The 27,256-nt window shown below is 43.4% G+C and overlaps 1 protein-coding gene across 1 annotated transcript; it reads right to left on the minus strand.

Moving 5' to 3' along the window:
* Positions 1 to 668: 668 nt before the first annotated feature.
* On the minus strand, positions 669 to 27,256 carry NAMPT (nicotinamide phosphoribosyltransferase). Its single transcript, XM_032220997.1, has 11 exons — positions 27,043 to 27,256; positions 17,360 to 17,516; positions 15,879 to 15,982; positions 14,076 to 14,204; positions 12,965 to 13,123; positions 10,146 to 10,282; positions 7,244 to 7,469; positions 6,152 to 6,271; positions 3,793 to 3,933; positions 3,554 to 3,688; positions 669 to 2,075 (listed from the first exon to the last, which is right to left on the minus strand). The coding sequence occupies exons 1-11, from the start codon at positions 27,100 to 27,102 to the stop codon at positions 1,962 to 1,964; spliced, it is 1,482 nt and encodes a 493-aa protein (XP_032076888.1). The 5' UTR covers positions 27,103 to 27,256; the 3' UTR covers positions 669 to 1,961.

A 27,256-nucleotide genomic window follows, 5' to 3' on the forward strand; every position in this document is an offset into this window, starting at 1 on the left:
AAAATGGGGCAAAGCTCACGTCACAGCTGTCTCGCTTAGCAACAGAAATTTTGGGACTCAATTTGTGGTCGTACGCAGAAGACTACCTGTGTGTTTATTGAAGTCTATTTATTTTCTGGGCCTGCAACCCGCTGCTAAGGAAATTAAGTAACAATACATCCATCCTGATCTTAAGCACACACAATATCTAAAACCTTATCAAACAGAAATAAAATGATTAAAATTGGGCATAATTGCCCTAATAAAATCTGGCAATTGAATGTATTTCAGAGCAGAACATTAAAATATGGCTTTCCAAATGGGTTTAAAAGCACATTCTCTTGCTTTCATTTATATGGTTCAAAGCTGTACTCAACTGTTGTTCAGATAATTGCTTAAACTTAAATATAAATTCCAGATATTCAGTGTTTTTTTTTAAAAAGGAATAGCCCTCTCTATTTATTTTTTGAATTACCACCTCAAAAGACTGGTTAAGTCCCTTTTCCAAGGACCACCCCTGGCCATTCAACCTGAGAATTTAATACCTCGCGCCTTATTGTTAACAAATTTGTTCTTCAACTCAGCGATTCAGAGCATCCGTAGAAAATTATTCAAGTGCAGTCATGAAAAAGAAAATCTGATTCATTGCGTTTAAAGTTTTTTAAAAAAAAAATGCTTAAACCTCTGCCTGATATTCTCTTTTTTTTTTTAGTGAAAGCTAGCAGTGTAAAAACAATTTGGCTAGAACCATGTTTTATTAGAATTATTTAACAAAAAAAATATATATTTAAGACATCTATACAATTTAACATCCAGTCTGACAAAGAGGATAAAAGAGAGAGAGAGAAAGCGCGCAAAACTCAAGACCAAAATACAAAAAAATATTAATTAAAAAGTGCACTATTCAATCCAGTATTTTCATTTTGTCATTTGTAACCATGTATGGGGGGGGAAAATCAGAATTAATATCACCGTTTGCACACCTGTCCCTAAACCGAATGTCACACATCCCTTGTCTGGGGTTGGAAGGAAATTTCTTAGCTTTAGTCAGTTGAAAATAAATCCCATTAAATTTCAAATGGGATTTTACACCAAATTCATGACTGCAGCTTCCCTGTTGAAGAGAGAGAGACAAACCTGGCAATTTTTTTAAAACAATAAATTACTCATTATTTGGCATCCCGTGAATATTTTATCTCCTCCTCCTTAAATAAAGTTTTGCATTTATAGAAGTCATGTATCAGACCATTTCGGTGGTTGCATAAATTGGGTGGATGCACACAAAAAATCGGACTTTTAATGACAGAACAACTGAGAGTGGGTTTCCCCCCCCCCTCCCCCGGAGTTGTGAGCGAGTTATCCTGATTAAAACTTCCAAACAGGACAATTTTTCACGATAAAACTTAAGGCCATGTTTTATTTGCTGATCAATGGACAAAAAAAAGAAGGCAGTGAATTTTCTTCCCCATCCCACCCCGGTTATTTCCTTGAAAGTCTGTGCTCGTAAAAATCACGAAAAAGTTGGAAAGACGGAAATATTGAAACTTTTTAAATATATTTTACACAATCTCCGTTTTGTACAAAAATACAAGTTAATTATAAACATAAAGCGATGATATTATTCGGTAAATTTTCTTTTGCGATATGCTACTATATATATCTATATATCTATATATATCTATATCTATAGATATATATAGATATATTCATTTATTTATAAAACATCTCATCACTGTTCTCATTGAGATCCGGACTGGATTGATTCACGACTAGCAAAGGGCTCTACAATTACAAGGTTTCCGGCTGTAAATATGTCAATTTTAGACTGGCCAAAAATTAAAAGGAAAAACATAATAGGGCATTGATGTCCATAAACCAACAAATAATTTGGCTAGGAGGTGGCAAATACAAACACACAGATCTCTACAAGAAACCAATATCAGTACATAATTGTTGCACATATACCAACATGGAATGAAACTTTAGTGAGACGCCGCGGAAAATTCATTTGTCTTCAACTTGGCATTTTGTCTGATTTCGTCGAAGGAGTACTTCTTCGTTACTACGCCGTTTTTAAACACCGTGTGAAGGAAATCCTACAAAATAAACACCATTTGTTATGACGTTAGTAAAAAAATAATAATACAGCCATCTACCCAAAAAATTAAGTGACTTAAAATAAGCCGCTAGAGCAGGGGTGTCAAACTCAATTTCATTGAAGGCCGCATCAGAGTTGTGTTTGACCTTGGAGGGCCGAGGTGGACGTGGCCAGTTTGACGCCACTCGTGTCGGGGGGGGGGCTGTGGTGGCCCAAGTGCTCTGTCAGTGAAAACGTGCTCCTGAGCTCAGTTTTCAGCTGCAACGACCTCCTGTAATCCTCTGCCAGCAAAAACAAAGCTAAGGAGTTAGACGTTCTACTCTCCCTCCCCACCTGAAAGGAACTCTGTTCCAACTACCAGTTGCCTTATATGGGCTTGGCCAGCACATGACTCATCCGGTCTGCGGATGATTATTTACTAGCTGGATACCCGGGCTTTGCTACGAAATCATGTGATTGGGCCAGCCCGCAGGCTGGATGAGTCATGTGCTGGCTAAGCCCATATAAGGCAACTGGCAGTTGGAACAGAGTTCCCTTCAGGTGGGGAGGGTGAGTAGAACATCTAACTCTTTAGCATCGACGCGTGTTAATATAATACTGTATAAGAAATACTGATGATCTGATGGTCATTTCGAAAAATCCTTTCATAGCGAGCACCTAGAAGCCAAGAGGAACATACATGCCAAATTTCAAGCTTGTAGGCTTTACGGTTCTGGAGATTTTGTGATGAGTGAGTGGTATTTAGCTTTTATATATATAAATTAAATTTTCCTGCCACTCATCTCTGCTACAAGGTGAGTTATGGGAGAATGCAAGCCTGTTTGTGTTTCTGCTCTAAAACCCCATCACAAGGTATTTATCCATATTGTTCTGACCTAGGCTTCCCAAGAACAGGAAGCAAACTCCTTGTCCCCACAAAAAACCCTTTTATTAATTGACTGTGAATTCTGCTCATTCCCATCCAGCAAAGTCTTTCAAGGGAGGATTTATAGTCACAGACCTTATCTGGCTTGGAGAGCTGCCAGGCCAATCTCTGCAAAACCTGGCAAGGAGCCTTGGAGAGTCATGAACCAAACTAATTGCCTCCTGCAAACTCCCCTCCCCTTTCGCTCCTCTTTTATTTCCTCTGGGAGGGGCCATTCATCGTCCACCTGTGGCCTCACTCCCAAGTCGACCCCTGTTCTTTAGCTGTTCCCTTCGTCTGGCAACCCTGCGCATGCGCACACTGGGAACAGGCTCCAGCTGTTTGTCTGCCTCACTGATCTCTGACTCCAACGGCAGCTGATAACTGTTAGACGGCCCTGGCCCCCTCTCTGCCTCCGACACAGAGCCCTCATCCGAGCCTTCCCCAGATTCCAGGACTGGCCCATCTTCCTCCCCAACCTCCTCACTGTCTAAATCTGCTGCCAGCTCTGCTGGTGGGCCACAACACATATTCCCTTGAGCCCGCAAAGGACATTGAAGCGTTGAAACTACCTGTCCATATTCTTCTAAATCCCCTTTGCCTTCTTCTAGCGTAACGAAGTCTCCGTTCGGCGTTCGGTGTAAAGACAACCTTCCTTTCTTTGAACGTTTGTTGGGATCGGCGACGGGATCTTTGAAGACGTTAACCTAGAAGTCAAAGTTAAAAGGAATTCAACACCCATGCCAACTTCGGTAAATTCCCATTTTTTTCTCTCTCTCTCTCAAGTAAAGATTACATTTAGAGAACATACCCCAAGGCCATTAGTAACCACGTAACTGCATTTGAACGAGCAGTTCAATAAATCTCTGGTTAATTTCTGCAGAAGGGCTCCACCTGAGCCGAAGGAAATGTTTTCAATGCTCCATTTCTGCTTTTTCATGCCCTCCACGATCTGGAAACGACAGAAAAAACGCTTTAAGCATCGCACAAGCAAGCTACAGATTTTAAATGAAGCCTACGCCTCATAATCTACACACAGGGACTCGTACTTTTTTCAAAAAGTTGGCTTACGCAATTTTTGTGGATCAACGTTAACTTACAAAAACGAAAGGGACGTACGTGGCTGAGACACTGTGCTTGTCGATCAGAAAGGTCGGCATTTCGGCGATTCGAATCCCTAGCGCCGCGTAACGGAGGGAGCTCCTGTTACTTGTCCCAGCTTCTGCCAACCTAGCAGTTCGAAAGCACGTAAAAATGCAAGTAGAAAAATAGGAACCACCTTTGGTGGGAAGGTAATAGCGCTCCATGCACCTTCGGCGTTGAGTCATGCTGGCCACATGACCATGGAGAACGTCTTCGGGCAGCGCTACCTCTTCGGCTTTGAAACGGAGATGAGCACCGCCCCCTAGAGTCGGGAACGACTAGCACATTAAGGGTGAGGGGAACCTAACCCTTTTTTACCTTTACAAAAACGAAGAATGTTTTTGTAAGTTATGTTTATCCACAAAATTGCATAAGACTGTTTCTTGTTTTTCTGTAAGTTACATTTCTCCACAAAATGAAAAAAAGATAGCATCCTTATCTGGTTACCCTTAAGAAATACTCTGGAATTGCTAGAAAATCCACTGTTAACCATCTTCCAACCCACATGATAAATTGTTAAAAATAAATAGAGAGGGGGGGGGGGGATTTGGATTGATCCTGAGTGGGAAGCCCCAATGAAGACATCCAGTGGTGTAATCCAGTCTTGGTTGTTATTCAACCTTGGAAAGGTCACTTTTGTGCAAGAGGATCCTTTCTGTCCAACTATCTCTTTGTACATATAATCCAAAGCCGAAGATTTTGAAAATGCAAGTCCTTTCCCTACCCTCCCTTCTAAAGAAACCTGTGGTTTTCCTTTGAACGGCGTCTGTCTGAGGGTTAAAGAACATTTTGCACGTGTCAAGTTACACCCTGAACAAGATCAACGAAAAGCATCACGGGGCTAAGATGGCGATCTTCGGCAGAGGAATATGAGGCGGTATCTTGTCCTCAAAGTGAATTCAACCCGGCCTGCAAGGGGTTTTTTGGGGGGAGGAGGGGGGGGGGGCGTGCGTTTTTTACTTCCTGAAATTCACAGCAAAGAGGATGTGGCGAGGTTTTGTAAGAAAGATTTTGCAAGTGAGATTTCGTATTACGTATGGCACCTTGTCAGCTTCTGTGCCAAATGAACATATTCTGAATTGCAATAAAAAGATAACCCAGCACTTGCAACGGATCAAAAATCGAAGGGGGAAATTTCCAGTGAAAGGAGGCGGGGGGGGAGTGGGGGGAGGCAACTAGAGCAATTTTAGCTTTTAGTTTCAGCCATTCGGTGCAAACACAGCTTTTGAAGCACTGTGCTATTAAGGGATAATTTATTTTCCTATTGAAATTTCAGGGGACAACGAAAAATATTTCTCAAAGACTTTTCACATGCTGTATAGACAGATTTTGAGAGCAGAACTGCACATGGCTGTTTTGAATGGCACCCGTGTTAAAAGCTAACTGAAGTACTCATCTAAAAATTGACAGAATAACAGAATTGGAAGGGACCTTGAAGGTCTTCTAGTCCAACCCCCTGCTCAAGGCAGGAGACCCTATATCATTCCGGACAAGGAGCTTGCTGTGGCCCTTGGCAGTAGATTCGGACAGTGGGGAGGTTGGGGAGGAAGATGGGCCAGTCCTGGAGTCTGGGGAAGGCTCTGATAAGGGCTCTGTGTCGGAGGCAGAGAGGGGGCCAGGGCCGTATGCCAGATATCGGCTGCCTTCGGAGTCAGACATCAATGAGGCAGATGAACAGCTGGAGCCTGTTCCCAGTGTGTGCATGCGCAGAGTGGCCAGACGAAAGGCACGGCTAAAAGACCAGGGGTCAACTTGAGAGTAAGGCCAAACAATGAATGGCCCCTCCCAGAGGGAATAAAAGAGGAGCAAAAGGGGAGTGGAGTTTGCAGGAGACAATTAGTTCGTTTAATTGGCTTGTGTCTCTCCAAGACTCCTTGCCAAATTCTGCAGCCTGGCAGCTCTCCAAGCCAGATAAGGTCTGTGACTGTAAATCCTCCCTTGAAAGAATTTGCCGGCTGCAGAATTTGGCAGTGAAGCCTCCAGTGAAGGAGCCGTCACAACCACAAAATTAATGAGAAAAGTCGCACCTCTTGCAATGTGTTGATATCCACACCGTCTCCTTGAATAATTCTGAGGTAAGGTGGCAACACTTTATAACCTTTTGAATTCTCTGAAATGGGGAACTTCTTTCCTAAAATTTCCAAAACCTAGAGAAGGGGAAGGAGGAGAGGGAGGAAGAGAGAGAAGCATAAATATTAGCAAATCAACCAATAGTTCCATTAAATAAACAAAGCAGGAGGATAACAAACTTAAAACAGAATAACAAAAAAGTCTAAAGGAAGAAAAATTCAAATCCACTCACTGTATTAAAATTATTCCTATTTTACTAGTGGTTGGAAAAATGGGCTAGAGATTAAGGATATAATCAGAATTGTTAAAACGAATTAAATACCCATACAACGCGATGTTTATTAAGCGCTAAGCAATGTAATCAATAAAAAAAAATCAATTTTTTTTTTTTTGCGGGGGAGAAAGAAGTCTGGTTGAAGGAGCTAAGCTGGTGGCAGATTCGGACAGTGAGGAGGTTGGGGAGGAACATGGGCCAGTCCCGGAGTCTGGGGAAGGCTCTGATGAGGGTTTTGCGTCGGAGGCAGAGATGGGGCCAGGGCCGTCCGGCAGTTATCAGCTGCCTTCAGAGTCAGAGATCAGTGGGGCAGAAGAACAGCTGGAGTCTGTTTCCCAGTGTGCGCTAAGGGACAAGGGCCAACTCGGGAGTAAAGCCACAGGTGGATGGTGAATGGCCCCTCCCTTATGGAATAAAGAAGAGCGAAAGGGGAGTGGAGTTTGCAGGAGACAATTAGTTCAATTCATTAGGGTGAAGATCTGTTCTTGACTTCTTGCCAAGTAGTTGCTGCTACAGCGTGGAGTTTGGAAGATATCGGCCTGGCAACTCTCCAAGCCTGATAAAGGTCTGTAAATCTCTGGAAAGACTGCGGGCCAGGATTTTGCTGGAGAGGAATTCACTTTAAACTAAATAAAAAGAGGTTTTATCGGGACGAGGAGTCGGCTTCATGATCTCGGGAGGCCTCGGTCAGAACATAAGCGCCCTGCACTGAATTAGGGATTTAGCAAGAAATCACTCTTGTGATTTGGAAATCTTTTAACTTCCGAGCCCTTACCTTCAGCACGGTGTCAAGAGGGTTTCCGGAATCTGGCCGGATAATGAGGGGAGCTTTTGCACTTCTCGACTCAATCAAATGCCTTAAATCCTCACCCCAGATTTTTTCGCAAGCATTGTAAATGTCGTAACTGTCGCTGACCACAGATACAGGCACTGAAGAGAACTGGGTCACAATATGTTCGAAAGCGTCTTTTTCGTGGTCTTTCCCCCAAGCTGTTATAGTACTGGAAGAAGAAGAGGTGTGGATTAATTTCGGAGGTATTCGTTATCCTTTTCTACGCTTCTGATTGTGGCTCAAAAGTCCTTTAGGTCAGGAGTCCCCAATCTTTTGGGCCTCAAGAACCACCACATTCATAATTTTAAATCTCAGACCACTAATATCTGGCGTGCCTAGGTGGTCATGTGACTGGGTGGGCATGGCCGACTTGATGTCACTCACATCGAGGGGCGCCAAACCGGCCTCTACTTGCCCCTCCCCTCCCAGCCACTTCTCGCCTCTCCGCCCAGGCTGCTTAGCGCCCAAACAGGAAGCATTTGTTGGAGCTAAGCAGCCACCAGGAGAAAGAGTTGGCAAAACAGCTCAGTTCAAATTGGATCTGGCCAAGAGGGAGGCTCAGCGGAAGCACCTCACTGAGGACTAGGAGCATAGGCATTCCAAGCAGAGGGAAGACCTGCGGGAGTGCAAGGCCAGGTACCGGCGCCTGGAGACTCAGCAGGCTGAGATGGTCAGCCAGTTCCAGGCCATGATGCAGTCCCACTGGAATGAGGCCCTCCGGCTCTTTCCCACCAGCGGCTCTTCCCTCCAGCCTTCGCCCAAAGCCCCCCACCAGGAGGCTGAAGCAGACCCCATGCCGGAATTTCTGTCCCCCTCCAACCTGCACAAAAAGACCCCGATGGGGGAGATTCTCTGCAGCAACACAAACGTTCATTGCACGTATCCATCCCAGGGGCCATAGTTTGAAGACCCCTGATTTAGTGAAATAGAAAAAAAATGCAAATAATTTTTCTGCGGACCACCAAAATTTTCTGGTGAACCACCAGTCGGTGACCGCAGTGGTTTTGTTTGTTTTTCTTGGAGCAAGTTTAGATAATGTTTTCATTCCTGTCAAAGAGTTAAAAATTTTCACTGCTTTCTGGAACTTTTCTATGGCTCCTGTCTCAAGCAGCTGCTCCCCCCGCCCTGTAGATAGATTAATGACACTTAAATCATCCGTTTTGTTACGAGTAGCATTGATTTCCCAAAAGAACTTAATGATGAAGAGTTTCAAATGAGCCTAATTAAAATCAAGGAAACCTTGGACCAATAATACCCTTACCCGTGACAATTTTTATTAAAAAAAATAATAATCCCAAAACAGGGCACTGATGCGTTTGGAATGAAAACAATATTATTATTATTTTTATTATAAATTACGTGTAAGTGACTATCAATTTCCAAAAGGAACTGAAAACGCAAATGTAGACGTCGGTATGAATTAATTCAAGAAATTGAATCTTTCATTACTTTTTAATGAATCTATAAAGCATCAAATAAAATAAACCGAACGCTGAATGCTGCTAGATATTACTGGTTGGTATCAGAATTTCTAATGAACTGCAGCTATGTGGCATGGGTGGAGTTTGTATGTATGTATTGTGTGTGGCTAGATAGAGAGACACACAGAGGTACAGATGATGGACAGGGATAGACCGAGATATGGAAGATAGATAGATAGATAGATAGATAGATAGATAGATAGATAGATAGATAGATAGATAGATAGATAGAGATAGATAGATAGATAGATAGATAGATAGATAGATAGATAGATAGATAGATAGATAGACAAAGAGATATAGATATAGATATGGAAATGATATACAGATGATGGAGAGACAGAGAAAGAGAGGGAGAGATAGGAAAAGTGAGATGCAGATGATAGACATACAGACAGACATAGAGACAGGGAAAGAGAAATATAGATAGGTAGGTAGGTAGGTAGGTAGGTAGGTAGGTAGGTAGGTAGGTAGATAGATAGATAGATAGATAGATAGATAGATAGATAGATAGATAGATAGATAGATAGATAGATAGATAGATAGATAGATAGATAGATAGATATAGACATAGATATATAGACAGACAGACAGATATACAGATGACATACAGGGATATATAGAGAGAGACATAGGGAGAGAGAGTGAGATATGGATGGATGGATATAGACAGACAGACATATACAGATGACAGACAGGCAGGGATAGATAGACACTGAGACACATAGTGAGAGAGATGATTAGATAGTAGGTAGGTAGGTGTGGGTGGGTAGGCAGGCAGGCAAACAGATAGATATAGACAGACTGACGGACAGAGAGACAGATGACAGACAGGGATAGAGAGAGAGAGACATAGAGAGAGAGAGAGATGATAGATAGATAGATAGATAGATAGATAGATAGATAGATAGATAGATAGATAGATAGATAGATAGATAGATAGATAGATAGATGTGGATGGGTGGGTAGGCAGGCATGCAAACAGATATAGACAGACAGACGGACAGAGACACAGATGACAGACAGAGAGGGATAGAGAGACAGACATAGGGAAAAAGGTGATAGATAGATATAGACAGACAGATATACAGATGACAGACAGGGATAGATAGATAGATAGATAGATAGATAGATAGATAGATAGATAGATAGATAGATAGATAGATAGATAGATAGATAGATAGATAAATAGATAGATTGATTGATAGACAGATAGACAGAAAGGCAGGCAGGCAGGCAGGCAGATGATAGAGACGGAAAGAGGGACAGAGAGAGAAGACATCTATGGAGATTTTCATAGCTGTCACCTGATAAGGGTAACTAGAAGAAAAGGTCGCTATGTCGAATATCCATGAAACACCTACCTGTGTTCAGCAGCCGGAATGGAATAACCCGGAACGGGGTCTTTTGTGCCATAATACTTCTTAATCAAAGCAATTCCGGCTACCGTATCCGTGCCTTTGAAGTTCACCAAATGTGCCGACGCTCCGATTCCGGCCGTCTGGGAAAAATGACGATTTATGTTTTAATGAATGCTATAGATTCGAATTCAGCAGTCCTTGCTCCGGTTTTATAACATACATCATGGGCAGTCTTCAGCTTAGTGACCGTTCGCGGAGTTCCAAAGGCACCGAAAGAAAAGTGAGTTCTAACCAGTTCTCACACTTACGGCCGTTGCAGTGTCCCATAGTCACATGATCTCCTTTTGCGACCTTCCGGCCTCCAATAAGCAATGTCAATGGGGGAAGCTGGATTTGCTTAATGACGGCATGCTTCACGTCACACCTGCAGTGATTCGCTTAACAACGGTGGCAAAAAGGTTGCAAAAGCTCACCTAACAACTGCCTTGCTTAGCAACAGAATGCTTGGGTTGCAGTCCTCATACGACGACTACCTGCGTATAACCAAATATCACCTTATATTAGGGGGTCTCCAATCTTGGCCCAGTTAGAGGGTGGCTTAGTGGGTAAGACTTGCGAGATCAGAAAGGTTGGCAGTTTGGCGGTTCGAATCCCTAGTGCCACGTAACGGAGCGAGCTCCCGTGACTTGTCCCAGCTTCTGCCAACCTAGCAGTCTGAAAGCATGTAAAAAATGCAAGTAGAAAAACAGTAACCACCTTTGGTGGGAAGGGAACAGCGTTCTGCACGCCTTTGGCGTTTAGTCATGCCGGTCACATGACCACGGAGACATCTTCGGACAGTGCTGGCTCTTCGGCTTTGAAACGGAGATGAGCACCGCCCCCTAGAGTCGGGAAACGACTAGCACATATGTGCGAGGGGCACCTTTACCTTTTAACTTTGGCCCAGTTTACACTTGTGGACTTCAGCTCCCAGAATCCCTCAGTCAGCATGGCGGGCTGAGGAATTCTGGAAGTTGAAGTCCACAAGTCGCAAAATGGCCGAAGTTGGAGACCCTGCCCTTATATAGTCGCCGTATGCGAGTCGGCGGCAATATAAATTTTCGAAATAATTATAATAAAATAAAATAAACGGGCTGTTCTGTTCGGAGAGTCAGCAAATGGCTGAGAGCAGATTTATGTTGCTAAGAGAGACAGTGGGGCTTTGCCCCATTTTACGACCTTTCTCGACACCGTTGTTAAGTGAATCATTGCAGCTGTTAAAGTCAGCAGCATGGTTGTTAAGTGAATCTGGCTTCCCCATTGCCCTGGCTTCTCAGAAGCTCACAAAAGGGGGACACTGCGACGGTCATAAATATGAATCAGTGGCCAACCGCTATATTGTATTTGGATCACGGGGAAGCTGCAACAGTCGTGAGCGTGAAAAACAGCCATGTCACTTTTTCCAGTGATGTTGTAGATTTGAACTGCCACTAAATGAATTATTGTAAGTTTGAGGACTAGCTGTATATCCTGGACTTTGGAATATCTGTCCGGGGATGTTCGCTTGTGTGTTTTTTTCAGCAATTCTTCTCCCATATTTTTAAACAAGCGCTGCTAACTTAGTTTTTAACATTTTCCTGTAGCTTTTCATTCCCAGGGATAGAATTCCGTTCCATTCTCTACATGCTGCCATTTTTTAGGCCACGTTTTCACGGATGTCATCATTCCACAGCTTTAATTTAGGGCATAAGTTGTTAGGGCTGTGTTGTAAACCCTCTGAGGATGCTCCGCCAATGTTTTCAAGCTATCGTATTTTTTTCAGAATATAAGACGCACCTTTTTTCCCCTCAAAAAAGAGGCTGAAAATCTGGGTGCGTCTTATACACCGGATACAGCTTTTTTTTTTTTGACTCCCGAAGCCCCACCTCTTCAACAAAATGGCCGTCCATAGCCTTTAGGAGGCTTTCAGAGAGCTCCTGGGGGCTGGGGAGGGCAGATATGAGTGAAAAACGGGCCGTTTTGGGGAGGTTTGCAGAGTGCAAAATCTTTTTTTCCCCCTTTCGGAAAGCTCTTTAGTTGAAGTGATTGATGAGAATTAGATTGATCAAGTGCTGGGCCAGCAGAAACAAAGTCTTAGGTGCTGCAGATTGTCAGTGATTTCCTTCTCCAGCTCATGGATAAATACACCTGGAAACATCTACCTACCTACCCTCTCTCTCTCCCTCTACCTACCTACTGTATTTCTCTCTCTCTCCCTCTACCTACCTACCTACTCTCTCTCCCTACCTATCTACTGTATTTCAATCTCTCTCTCTCTCTCTCTCTCTCCCTCCCTACTTTTTTAATTCACCTCTTCAAAACGGTGCATCTTATACTCCGGTGCATCTTATACTCCGAAAAATACACTAAGTTAAGTACCGTATTTTTTGGAGTGTAAGACACACCTTTTACTCCCCAAAAGAGGGTGAAAATCTGGGTGGGCGTCTTATACACTGAACACAGTATTTTTGGCCTCCCGAAACCCCGCCCCCTTCAACAAAATGGCTGTGCAGAGCCTTTAGAAGGCTTTCAGAGTGCTCCTGGGGGCTGGGGAGGACACAATCGAGCACAAAATGGGCCATTTTTTGCTCATTTTTGCCCCCTTCCCCAGCACCCAGGAGCACTCTACAAGCCTCCCAAAGCTCTGCATGCCCCCCCCCCTTTTTTTCTTTTTTTGCAAAAAAACGAGGCGTGTAAAGGTTTGGGAGGCCTGCAGAGTACAAAAGCTTTTTTAAAAAAATTTGCCTCTTCAAAATCATGGTGCGTCTTACAGTGCAAAAACTACGCTGATCGAGAAACGTTACCTCTTGCGAAGAGACGCCTCTGTAACCGAAGTCATGAAGCTTGTATTCCAGTCCTTCTAAACTGCCTGAGGTTTCCAACAAGTATTTCGCCAGTATCTTTTTCTGCTCCCTGGAGTTTGTAGCGACGGTGATGGGGTACCATGATTGAACAAGAATGGTCTAGCAAAAGAATAAGGTACACACGCCATCAATAAGATAACTTTTTTTTCCACTTTTTTTTTTCCTGCGAGCACACTGGACATTAAAAAATGAAATTCTGATGCCTGCACGCACGCACACACACACACACACACACACACACAGAGGTAATCCTCAACTTATGACTACAATTGGCTTTTGAAGAAGAGACTGGACATCCATTTGCCTAGACCAGGGGTCAGCAACCTTAAACACTCAAAAGAGCCCCAAATGTCCTAAAAGGAAGCCCCCCGTTCAATTCTGGAGCCAACTGGAAGTCCAGTTCCCCCACCCCCAACCATAGAGTCTCCTCCTAGCATGGCATCCTTTTTCTCCTGCCGACCAGAAGTCCAGTTCCCCCATCATAGAGTCTCCTCCTAGCATAGCATCCTTTTTCTCCTGCCGACCAGAAGTCCAGTTCCTCCACCATAGAGTCTCCTCCTAGCATGGCATCCCCCACCATAGAGTCTCCTCCTAGCATGGCATCCTTTTTCTCCTGCCGACGAGAAGTCCAGTTCCCCCATCATAAAGTCTCCTCCTAGCATGGCATCCTTTTTCTCCTGCCGACCAGAAGTCCAGTTCCCCCACCATTGAGTCTCCTCCTAGCGCGATGTCCTATTTCTTCTACCTGTCCTAACCGAAAGCCCTATCAATTGTGGAGCTGACCGGTGACAGGGAGCCGCAGCAGAGGGATGAAAGAGCTACATGCGGCTCCAGAGCCCTGGTCTAGAATGATATAGACTCTCCCGCACAAGCAGGGGGTTGGACTAGAAGATCTCCAAGGTCCCTTCCAACTCTGTTATTCTATGTTCAACTTTTACTCATTGGCCCAGAAGTGGAGGAATTCGTCCGATCTAGTTTCTACACACTCTTAATTTTTTCTACATCTCCATCATAGCGCCCATTCATCTATTTAAAATTCCACATTACCCACCTCAATCCAGTTTGTGAGCCAGTAACAATTTGGATCCGTGTTTTCAACTGTGAAAAGTACATTTCCTCTGGGAATGACAAATCCCTCGGGAACAGCCTTTATTTCAATAGGAAGACGGCCATCATACTTCTGTGATGTAAAAGAGAAACAGAAGGATGGTTTTGAAAACGCTCAAATACCACCATCTATTTTAGCCAGATGAAAAATAGGTTTCAATATAAATACAGTGGTACCTTGGTACTCGTTGTTAATTGAGTACCAAAAACGATGAGTACCAAACCAATGCCTCCAAGGAATAATATAGTTCAGGGGTCCCCAACTCCCTGGTCCATGGAACTGGTCCCTGATGCCCAAAACTTTGGAGGCCGCTGATATAGTGAGTCACAAGGCAGATGACACTACTAAGTTCTAGCTTCTGCACTGAGTACCAAACAAATGATGAGTATTGGGACAAAATTTTCATGTCAAAATGCGTTGAATACCAAATTTGATGAGTTTCAAAGCATTTGAGTATCAAAGTACCACTGTAGGTATTTTTTAAACTAACGGCATTTAGATATTTAAAGACACTGCTACAGATTTCTCTGGTTTGCTTAAAAGAACATTGAATTATAATGTCATCTTTTCAATTACCGTTTTTTTTATTAGCCAAACTAGCAACATATTTTGGGTATGAACAGAACACACTACTTTGGAAACAAAATAATGATTCCCCCAAGGAATACGAACTTCTTAAGAAGAAATAAAGAGGTTTATGACATAGCAGGAAAAAAATCCAAAACTTCTGATTTTAAGGACAATATTCGGGATAAAACTAATCTATTAATTCATATATAAATTATCCAGAGATCTTTAGTCACAGAACAAATGTTAAAAAGCTATTTTAGAAGTCCCAAAGATGCTTTTTCAAAAGGCTACTGGACTTTCTTTGTTTTTTTCCTTGAAGATGCTTCGCTTCTCCTCCAAGAAGCTTCTTCAGTTCTGATTGAGGTGTCCTTAGCGCTTTCTGAACTCGGTGGTTTTTTTGCAGATGTTTTATTACCCCAACTAGGTAACTGTTGTGGCCTAGCAGGAGCCGTTGAAGCTGCCACCAGACTCCGACAGCGAGGGGCCCTATGAGTCGGCCCTGGAGGATGTGGAGGACCCTGGACAGGGTTCTGACTCCGAGCAGGGCACAGAGAGGCTGGTTGGCTACCAGGAGGCGCCTGAGCCTTGGACCAGTGGGGAGGAGACAAGGGAGAGTGACCCAGACGCCAGCAGTGAGTTGTTCCTGGATGCCTGGAATCGAAGAGCTAATAGGCGTCAGGAACAGTTGCACAAGTATGGGAGGTAATTGTACTCAGCTGGTGGTCATTAGGCTCCTCTCCAGACTATAATAAGGACTGCTTGTGCACACGCCCCTCTTGCAGAAGTCAACGCATTGACTAAAAGTTGGAGAACTTTTGTAACTAGCTTGGCAGGCTGGATTGCTGCCAAGGTTTGTCTGAGTTGCTGCCAAGGTCCTTATCTGTTTGTTCTGCTTGGCTTTCAGCCACCGAGGTTTTGGTTTCTTGCTAATAAAGTACATTCCAGTTAAGCTTGTCTCGGCATTCGTTACTGGACGGAGGAGGGGGTCAGAACAGGTAACCATCACCAGGTAGCCATCATGTCATAAGTGCCCTGATGGTGTTACCCAGTTGGAGTAACGAATCACCTGCAAGAAAAATCACCCAAACCGAATCACCCAATCACCTGAACCAGTAGAATCCCACTCCTGGATGCAACATTCCACTAAATGCAAACATTAATGCAACTTGGTTTTACCTCAAGAATATAGGTCCATCCTGTTTCATTGAAGACATCGTCTTGAAAATGTTCCCTGTATACTTCTTTGGCTGCCTGTATTTTCTCTTTGGTTACCACTCTGCCTATGGAAGAATTCAAACTGTATTATGTACTCAAAGAAAGTCTGTTTCGGACAGGAGTTATCTGCTCTGAAAGTTGGTTTGGCAATACAGTGTGTGTGTGAAATTTAAATAATATATCAAAAAATATTACTGTGTTTCTCCAAAAAGACGAACCACCTGAAAAGAAGCCCCTACCATGTTGTTGAGCGCATGCGCTCAAATTAAGCCCCACCCACAAAATTAGACCCAATTAAGACCCCGCCCACACCAGGGTGCAGGAGGTGGGGCGAGGCACACAGGTAAAAAACAAACTAGGGTGAGGATGTGGTGGGGTGGAGCTGCCCTACTTACCAGGCCTCGTATATCACCTGTCTTGCCTTCTTTTGAGGCCACTTGCCGCCACTTGCATGCATTGCCCCTGGCCTCCATTTCGTCGCGCAGGTGCCCTACGCTCCATGTCCGTGTGCGGAAGCCCTGAACAGCTCAAATACCGGTAAGGAGCGCGGGCTGGCGGGTGGGCCCTCCAGAGCACTGTACCCAAATGGCGTGACCCGACAAATGCACGCACGACAAAAGCGTGCCGACAAAACCACGGCAAAAAAAACGTGAGGTCAATATAGCGCCGACAACAGCGCGCCGACAAAAGCACGATTAGGGTTAAGGTAAGGGTTAGGGTTAGGTTCAGGGTTAGGTTTAGGTTTATTACGTTGTTTTGGCGTTGTTTGTTGAAGGCGTGCTTTTGTTGGCGCACTGTTGTGGGCGCTATATTGACCTCGCGGTTTTCTAGCCGCGCTTTTGTCGTACGCGCATTTGTCGGTGAACCCCTAAATGGTACTCGGTGCTCCCAGCAGGCACCGGTACGCATGTACCGGGGCGTACCGGTTATAACCCACCACTGATTTCTCCTCCGCGGGCTGGTGGGGTATAGGGGAAGTGAGATAGGACGGACACCTACTGCAGCACCCTGCCAGCCAAAATGGGCTGTACTTCCATGCGGAGGCTCCATGAGGCCTGTTTTGGCCGGCAGAGTGCTGCTGGAGGCTGGGGAAGCCAAATATGGGCTGGGGGGGGGGGCACACAGGGGGCCTTTTGGCCGGCAGAAACACTGCGGGCCAGTCCTTTGATATTTTCAGGCCGCCCCCTGGCCCTAATTTAAGCTTCCTGCAGGCCGGATCGTGAGTTTGGCATTCCTGATCTAAGCAATTAATTCAGGATAAAATAAGTATGGCACATATTCAAGGACAATCCAAAGATTCTTTTTATGACTTATTCATGATACAACTCCAACCTAAGACATATCAAAAATTATTCTCATCCCAGCCAGAAATAACATCAGGGAATGAGAGCGACAATATGGAAAGGCGGCATTTGAAAATATAGGAGGGGGAAAAAATGTACCTTGTAAGTATTTATTAAGTATGTACTGCAATCCGTAAAAAACCGTTTCCTCGTATTTGACCTTCCTTAATTTGGAGTTCTCCGTCTTCTTTTCACGACATTCAAAGTATGAATAAACTTTAGTTGTGTTGGGAGGATACTGTTTGTAATGTGTCACCTGCAATAAGATAAGTTAAGAAAACATTTAGGTCCATAAGAAGAGTGGGGGAAAAAATATGCAAATTTAAAGCATGGGGCTACAACCATTTTTTTTCCCAAGGATCGTTTTCGTGATCTCTTGCTTGCTCAAATCCCCCTCCCCAAATTTTAGAAGGAATATTCATCGCTCCGTTTCAATTGTAGGCTGGCAATTTTGAGGCATCCATTCTTCTTTTCCATTTTAGATGATTAGGGGACTGGAGGCTAAAAGAGATGACGAATGGTTGCTGGAATTGAGTATGTCTAATTTAATGAAAAGAAGGACTACAGGTGACATGATAGCGGCGTTCCAGTATTTGAGGGGCTGCCCCAAAGAAGAAGGGATCAACCTATTCTCCAAAGCACCTGAGGGCAGGATAAGAAACAATGGATGGAAACTAATCAAGGAGAGAAGCAACTGAGAACTAAGGAGACATTTCCTCATAGTGAGAACAATTAACCAGTGGAACAACTTGCCTCCAGAAATTGTGAATGCCCCAACACTGGAAGTTTTTAAGAAGAGGTTGGACAACCATTTGTCTGAAATGCTATAGGGATTCCTGCCTGAGCAGATGGTTGGATCTTTCCAACTCTGTTATTCTATTGTATTCTATTCTACTCTAATATTCTATTCTACTCTAATATTCTATTCTACTCTACTCTAATATTCTGTATTCTATTCTATTTCTACTCTATTCTACTCTAATATTCTGTTCTATTCTACTCTAATCTATTCTAATATTCTATTCTATTCTACTCTAATATTCTATTCTATTCTACTCTAATATTCTACTCTAATATTCTATTCTATTCTAATATTCTATTCTATTCTACATTCTAATATTCTATTATATTTACTCTAATATTCTATTCTACTCTAATATTCTATTCTATTCTACTCTAATCTATTCTAATATTCTATTCTATTCTACTCTAATATTCTATTCTACTCTTCTATTCTACTCTAATATTCTATTCTATTCTACTCTAATATTCTATTCTACTCTTCTATTCTACTCTAATATTCTATTCTATTCTACTCTAATATTCTATTCTATGTTCTAATATTCTATTATATTTACTCTAATATTCTATTCTACTCTATTCTACTCTAATATTCTGTTCTATTCTACTCTAATCTATTCTAATATTCTATTCTATTCTATTCTACATTCTAATATTCTATTATATTTACTCTAATATTCTATTCTACTCTATTCTACTCTAATATTCTATTCTATTCTACTCTATATTCTAATATTCTATTATATTTACTCTAATATTCTATTCTACTCTATTCTAATATTCCATTCTACTCTTCTATTCTACTCTCTACTCTATTCTAATATTCTATTCTATTCTACTCTATTCTTATTCTATTCTACTCTACCCTATTCTAATATTCTATTCTATTCTACTTTATTCTATTCTATTCCTATTCTATTCTACCGCAACTCTATACAACAGTCCACAAAACAGACCTTGCCACAACTGAGAAGTGAAACTAACCAGGATTCCAGGTAAACCTGAAATGTGATATATACCCTGAGTGCTCCCTCTGCAGCTTCGCAAATAGATGTATTAGCAGAAGCAGAAAAATGCTTTTAGAGACAAAAACTGCATTCAAGTGCAGGTTGAAGCTATGTTTTGCTCAGAAGCAATTCATTCGGTGGAACTAGATACGATTATGCAATATGTAATATTATAATAATAAATATAAATATAAATATAAATATAAATATAAATATAAATATAAATATAAATATAAATATAAATATAAATATAAATATAAATATAAATATAAATATAAATATAAATATAAATATAAATATAAATATAAATATAAATATAAATATATATATATATATATATAATCATGCCATGTACCCATGTATAGCACATCTCTTTTAATATCAGCTGTCCCCAAAATATTAACTCTCCCAGTATTAGCTTTAAGGGAATTGCTTATATTTTGTTTTATTCCTTTTGATTGTAAATTTGCAACTAGACAAACTATTTCAGAGGTTAAAAAAAGAAAAATATCAAAACATTTTGAAATAGGCATTTAATTCCAAAATCAAATCTAACATCTAATGGAGTATTTATGGTTTCCCCCTGGAGTTTTGTCTTCTTAAGTCAATATACGTTTCTCTACGTAAAGAAAGCTAGAGATTGGTCCATATTTCCAATCAGTTTGATTTAAATACCTTTTGGAGAGGGGTGAAGGTATCTATGCAGGTATCAACACTGTTATTTAAAGCTTATTTCAGACATTTCTCTTAGAACTTTTAAAAAACTGGGTTAGACAGTATTGGAAAGCTATCAAAAGAATAGCCTGTGGCCTCCAGAAGCTGCAAATGTGAGAATGACTTAATAAAGTTATTTATTTTGTTCATCCCTTTCTATTCTTCTTCTTTTTTAGATTTAATTTTCAGGAAAATATTAACTGGTTGGATATACCAAAAATAAATAATAATTTCCCTTTGTCTCTGTATAAAAAGGTGAATGGCATTTTAACTATTTTGTATCACAGTTGTAACGTATGGTAACCATTTGTGTTTCTGATGTAACCTATAGTTGCAACACCAGAGACTGAGTAAATACCAGTTTGTATCCATATAAAATTACACAAATAACATAAAAGGATATATATACACACACACTGTACATATCCAGCCCAATATACCCAATTACTGCTTCTTTTCAATAAACCTTTTCATAACCACCTGTCCAGACAGCAGATGGTGACTCTTTTGGTTTTAAGTTTTAATCTACTTTGGAAGGGACAGGGATGTCTGGGAGTTGAAGTCCACAAGTCTTGAAGCTGTCAAATTTGAACACCACTGGGGGTTTTTTTCCCCTAAAGGGTTAGGGGTGCAAGGGTCTTGTAACCGTGACCCGTCAAAACCGCGGTCCACTAAAGCGCGCCCGATTAAAGCGCGTACGTGACGTCATCAGCAGCGCGACGAAAAAAATTAAAAATAAATTAAAATAAAATTAAAATAAAATTAAAGCAAGCCGATTCACATAAAGGTAAGGTTTAGGGTTAGGGTTAGGTTAAGGGTTAGGGTTACGTTAAGCATTAGGGTTAGGTTTAGGGTTAGGTTAAGGGTTAGGTTTAGGGTTAGGTTTAGGGTTAGGTTTGGGGGGGTTAGGGTAAGGTTTTCGCTTTAATTTTAAATTTACTGCTCACAGCGCGATGTTTTCGTCGCGCTGTGATGACATCACGTACGCGCTTTCGTCGAGCGTGCTTTATTCTACCGCGGTTTTGTGGTGGAACCCTTGTAACTTGACAGCTTTAAGACTTGCACGCTTCAGTGCCAGAGTTCCTCAGCCAACATGACTGGAGGAGGAATTCTGGGAGTTGAAGTCCACAAGTCTTAAAGCTGCCAAGTTTGAACACCCATGGGATTTTTTTCCCCTAAAGGGTTAGGGGCGCAAGGGGCTTGTAACTTGACAGCTTTAAGACTTGCGTGCTTCAAATGCCAGAGTTTCTGAGCCAACATTTTGGTTGCTAAGCAAGAGCACTGTTAAGTGAGTTTCACCCTATTTTTAATACTTATGAGGAAGTTGGAGAGAAAGTTCACTCCAGCTAAAAGTCAACTTTGGAACTCCAGGGCACTAGAATGAAAAGCCAAGCTAATATGAATTTATAAGGTCCATTCTATTAAGACCACCTAACCTGGCCAGCCACTGGTGGGTTTACCTGTGCACCCCCTCCTGCATCAACCACATTTTACAAGTTGGCCACTCCCACCCGGTCACATGGCTGGCAAGCCACTCCCACCCAGTCACATGACCAGCAAGTCACTCCCTCCCGGTCACATGGCCGGCAAGCCACTCCCACAAAGCAAGTAACACCTACAGAAGAGGTTCTAAAACATTTTGAAACCCTCCACTGGTTGAGGACTACTGTAGTGGGAAGATAGGGGACTTTTCCTTACCACTCCAATCTGTAAAAAACACTATGCTAAAATGATAATAGTCTTGTGTCTGTGGTGAAGAACTTATGGCACGCATGCCAGAGCTCTCTCTGTGGGTACGCACGCCGTGCTCAAACCGGAACATTTGTGCGCGCCGGAGCCCCTGAAGCTCAAAGACCAGCTGGCTGGCGCGCATGTGCATGCTGGGAGCCAGACCACCAGCTGGCCCACATGTGCATAGGCACCGGCCTGCTAGTCTTCGTGCTTCTGACGTGCGCATATGCGCATTCCGGTTTGGGTACATCACTGGTCTATGTTTTAATTCTAGCACCTAAAAAAGGGAGCCCTTTCTCAAAAGCTACTTAGCAAAAGGATTTCAAAGCAGCAATTCCATGGATAAGCAACTGCTGGGAATGCTAATGGTGCTAACACCCTTCAGAAGTTGCCACAACATTGTCTTATCTACTAAGCAAAATCTTCTATAATGACTATGTGTGCGCACAGAGAGCAAACAAGCAACTCTTGTTTACATCAAACTTTAGTGGTAAAAACATGTGCTTTGTATTTTAAAAAATACAGATAAACTCTGTAATATTTACATCTTCGAACCATCTATTCAGCTTCCTTTCAAGTGTGACTGATTATCACCAACCTTCACGGTTGGGATAAGACTGGTTACTCTAGCCCAAACATTCACACGGCTGGGAATGGGCAGAGGCAGACGACATACTACCAGTATTTTGTAATTTAGTTCAAAATTTAAAATATAAGAATATCACACTTCGCCGAGGAGCTATATTTTTACGATTTTGAACCCAGTTGAAAATTAAGCACTCCTGACTGTACTTTTCGACTTACCACAATTCCTTCTCCCTCTTCCCCCCCCCCCCGCCCCCTTACAAAACATTTGGCAAATTCACTTTATGCTGAGCAGGATTCGTTTTTTCGTTTTCCCAAACTCTCTCTTATACAATTGTTTTCGGAAAACTGCAGAAGTGGCAGAAACAAGGCGAGCGCAAAAACAATAATTAGGAAGGTAGCTCTTGACTACCAGATAAATTCTCAATTTATTCACTAAGAATAATGACACTGCAGATACGCTTAAAGTAGGCCAAAGCACTGGTCTCTTTTCTCCAGAAGAATCTGTATTCATAAAGAATAAAACAAGGATCTATATTCATAAACTATGTAGAGGGAAGGTCCACCCTTGGCAACTTTTTAAGACTTGTGAACTTCAGATCTCAAGAGTTCCCATGGCTGGCTGGGGGATTTTGAGAGCTGAAGTCCACACTTTTTAAAGTTGTGAAGACTGGATACCCCTGAGAGAGAGACCCTTTATATATTTAACTCATCCTCTTCATGTTATAAAGTTGAGAAGGTGCTCAAAGGTGAAAGGCGGATCAAGGAACCAGTACACATCATCAAATTCGAAGGCCCAAATATTTTCTCAGGAATTCTAAGCTTGTTCCAAAGTCCAGGATCTTGGATTATGGCTTAATAAGTAACCAGCTTAATTAGGCTGATTTCATTTGGAATTCAGTGCATACACGATTATCCCCCTTCCTTTTTATTTCCTGTATTTTTCCTCTCTCCTCAATTAATTCCTTTTAGTATTTGGGATTCTGGCTTTATTTATTTCAATCCAATGGACAGACTCCTCAAGATATTCTTGATATATCAGCAGGACTGATCCGGTAGAACCGTCGACCTAACTTGTTTCCCTGAAAATAAGACACACAAACACACCGGGATAATAAAAACCCAATCAGGCTTTTGAGCACATGTGCTAAAATATGCCCTCCCCTACAAAAATATTACAACACAGCAGCAGCCATGAGCTCGCCGCCTCCTGCACCTCAAAAATAATAAGACCTCCCCAAAAATAAGGCCAAGCACTTATTAGGGGGGGTCAAAAGAAAATAAGACCCTGTCTTATTTTTGGGGAAACACGGTATTGTACATGCAGCCTAGAAAAATCAGCCAAGACGGGAAGAAAGTGAGAGCCCACACTATGTTTCCCCCCAGTTAAGATCTCATTCTAGAGAATAATTTCCTTTTGAAGGGCAACTAACAGGCCTTGTAAAAATGGAACTGTTCTAGGCAATATTTGGGGATTAAGAAAGCACTAATCCTCAGCGTCTTCGTTTGCGGGGGGGGGGGGGGGGCTTTCTAAGCAAGACTGTTTGGGTTTTAATATTGTTTTATGATAAAATCTTTGGCAGTCTAGGTGGATCCTTGGCAGTGCATAAATACGTCAAGCTGGCCGGGAAAGGAAGGGCACTTTTCCTATCAGTTCCCCTGCCCAGATACAGCTTGTGCTTTCCAATACTTCTGCCCTCAAGATGGTCAGGCTAAGTTGTGCCTGGCAGAAGGAAATCTATTCTACGTCTTTTTTTAAAAAAAATATTCCAAGAGGGTTGTGATAAGCTTTAAATTATCATCCCTTGCAGCTTGCAACTAAGTCCCACAGTGAAATTGGCTTCTGAATCTATTGGTTGGTCTATCTATCTCCCTCCATCCCTCCATCCCTGTCTATCCATCTATCCATTCATTCATCTACCTATATTCCTTCCTTTCTACATCTGGATTGGATTTGGATTTGGATTTATTACATTTATATGCCGCCCTTTTCCCCGAAGGGGACTCAGGGCGGCTCACAATTCAGTCAGGGAAGGGGGTACAGACAGGGGGATAAAAAGACAAACATAACAATACAAAATTTAAAAAACACACAACAACCATACCATTCGAGAAGGGGGGCAAAAGCTCTTTAGCCCCAGGCCTGTCGGAACAGCCAGGTTTTAAGGGCTTTGCGGAAGGCCTGGAGGGTGGTGAGGGTTCGAATCTCCACGGGGAGTTCGTTCCAGAGGGTCGGAGCAGCCACAGAGAAGGCCCTCCACCGGGTAGTCGCCAGTCGGCATTGGCCGGCGGATGGAATTCGGAGGAGGCCTAATCTGTGGGATCTAATCGGTCTGGTGGAGGTGATTGGCAGCAGGCGGTCTCTCAAGTACCCAGGTCCAATACCATACTATCTATCTATCTATCTATCTATCTATCTATCTATCTATCTATCTATCTATCTATCTATCTATCTATCTATCTATCTAATCTATCTATCATCTATCTATCTATCTATCTATCTATCTATCTATCTATCTATCTATCTATCTATCTATCTATCTATCTATCTATCTCCTATCTCTTTCCTACCTGCTCCAAGTAAATTGCTATCCCAAACTGATTTTCTCTGCCTGCATTGGGATCTCAATATCCACTACTTCTATGCTGCTTAAAGACCATGGAGATTATTCCTTTGCACATTTATCTATCTTCCTTCCTTCCTTCCTATCACCTACCCACCTTGGTCCAAGTAAATTGCTCCCCCAAACTGGTTTTCTCTGCCTGCATTGGGACCCCAAAATCCACTACTTCTTCCTTGCTTAAAAAGCATGGAGATTATTCCTTTGTACAACACATCGAACTGAATGTTGAGAAAGACAATATTTAGAAGTTTACGCACCAGGGCCCCCATCTCAGTCAAACTAAACTTTCCTGCTTCCTTTGAAGCATTCAAGCTGCAGATTTGCATGTTGTATAACTCCTAGCCTCGGGGGCTCTGTGGCTGGCACAACTTGATAGATTCTCCTGTGGATATACGAAATGCTTTCTGCTTGAGCAGTTGTCCTTGTCCTGTAACCGAATTAAATACCTTGGGAATCCAGTATAAAAACTCTTTACTGTAATCATAACGCAGCACACAAAATATACACAAACACAGCCATTACGGGGATCCCACCAGAAAAAAAACCCTAACAATTTTTTTTTAAAAAGCCCTCTGCTATCAATATTAAAAATCAAATTTCATTTTTGGTCTTCTCCAATCATGCAAACAATGACATTTTTGGAAGCCTAACTGGTTTGATCTGGCCAAAAGCTACCCCTGTAATTTGGAAATACTTAGCAACTTTGGTGAGACTAAAAATTCTTCAGCAAAGAGAGCGAGAGAAATTACTCCAGCTTGCAAATCAGAAAAAAAAAAAACCGCTTGCAAAGGATTACTCAAAAACCCCAGGTCAGCAGCTAATTTCTCTTCGCAGGCAAGTCAAAAGGAGCCCTTTGGACCATAATTCAAGGCTTAAATTTCACTTGTCAACTCTCTCCCGGAGTTATAAAAGAATTTTATGTTTCGGTTTCCCGGGGAAGGAGGGTCTTCTGAAAGGCGTTGCGTTTCCCAGCATCTTCCTGCCCAAGTTTCACTTTGCATCTTGCTCAATTGCTTTACTCTCTTTCTGCGTACTTTCCACGCCATTGGAAACTTCCCCGCCAGAAAAGGAAGGAGAGGAGCCCCCACGGCCTCTCCTGCACTCCGCTTTAGGTCAAACCACGTGCCTGGTTGCAAAAAGTCCCAGGGATCCATCTTTGCAACCCAAGGAAGGGGGGGGGGGAGTCGGGTTGCAATTACAGGGCCAAAAGCGTGGGCTGGCCTGGTCCATCATCTCTCCCCCTCTTCCTCTCTCCAGTTTTTCCAAGGAGGCTCCCCAACCTCTAGGCTACCTGCAGGCGCCCCCCCCCCATCACCACCAAATTGTCCCTCCTCCCCAGAGTTTCTTCAAGGGGGCTCCCCAACCTCCAGGCTACCTGCACACGACCCCCAAAATCTCTCCCTCTCTTCCCTAGAGTTTCTCCAAGAGGGGCTCCCCAATGTCCAGGCTACCTCTGCATGTGCCCCTGCCCCTAAATTGCTCCCCTTCCTCCTCCTCAGAGTTTCTCCAAAGAGGTCCCCCCAACCTCCAGGCTACCTCTGCATGCGGCCCCCGCTCCCAAATTGCTCCCCTTCCTCCTTCCTAGAGTTTCTCCAAGGGGTCTCCCCAACCTCCAGGCTACTTGCATGCACCCCACCCAAACCCCTCCCCTTGAGTTTCTCCAAGGGGGGGCTCCCCAACCTCCAGGTTAATTGCAGGCGCCCCCACCCACATCGCTCCCCTTCCTCCCCAGAGTTTCTCCAAGGAGTCTCCCCAACCCCCAACCTCCAGGCTACCTGCAACCCCCCCCACCCAAATCCTTCCCCCACTCCCTTGAGTTTCTCCAAGGGGGTCTCCCCAAACTCCAGGCTACCTTTCCACGCGCCCTCCCCAAATCCCTCCCAGTCCTCCCTAGTTTTCCCAACCTCCAGGTTACCTGCAGGAGCCCCCTCCCCAAATCACCAAAGGCGGGGTGGGGGTAAGGGTCTCCCCACCTGCGCCTATGGGGAAGGGGGGGGGGAATTTAGGAGAGAGGCTGGCTCTCGGGGATCAAGACCCACACGCCTTGGATTCCCCAGTGGGCGCCCCCTCCCCTGCCTTGAGCGACCCCTTACCCCCCTCCCACTTTGCAGCAACGTCACACACGTCGTCCCGGGAGCCCGGGGACCCCCACCCCACCCCGACTCCCCCACCACGAGATCGGCCTGGAGGGGGGGGGGAGAAGAGGAGAACGCAGCTTGTCCTCCCCCCTGCATGGGAGGAGAGCGAGGCCGGCTGGGGTTGGGGGGGGTTGGGGGACCCCGTGCACCCCCTCCCCAATTTGACCCCCCCCGTCCCCAACCTTGTAGGAGTCGGTGGCCAGGAGGATGTTGAACTCGGCTGCCAGCGGGGTGCTTTCCATGCTGGTCCGGAGGAGGCGTAAGGGCGGCGGGGGGGAAAGCTGAAGGGCACCGCGTCCAAGGTGCGCCTCGCCGGCGGCCCCCCGAGCTGAAGGCGCAAAGCAAAGGCAGCAAAAGGGGCTCCGCCGCCTCTCGCTTTAGCGCTCCCTCCGGGAC

The sequence above is a fragment of the Thamnophis elegans genome, chromosome 7, assembly GCF_009769535.1.
Source record: "Thamnophis elegans isolate rThaEle1 chromosome 7, rThaEle1.pri, whole genome shotgun sequence".
NCBI classification, from domain to species: Eukaryota; Metazoa; Chordata; class Lepidosauria; order Squamata; family Colubridae; genus Thamnophis; species Thamnophis elegans.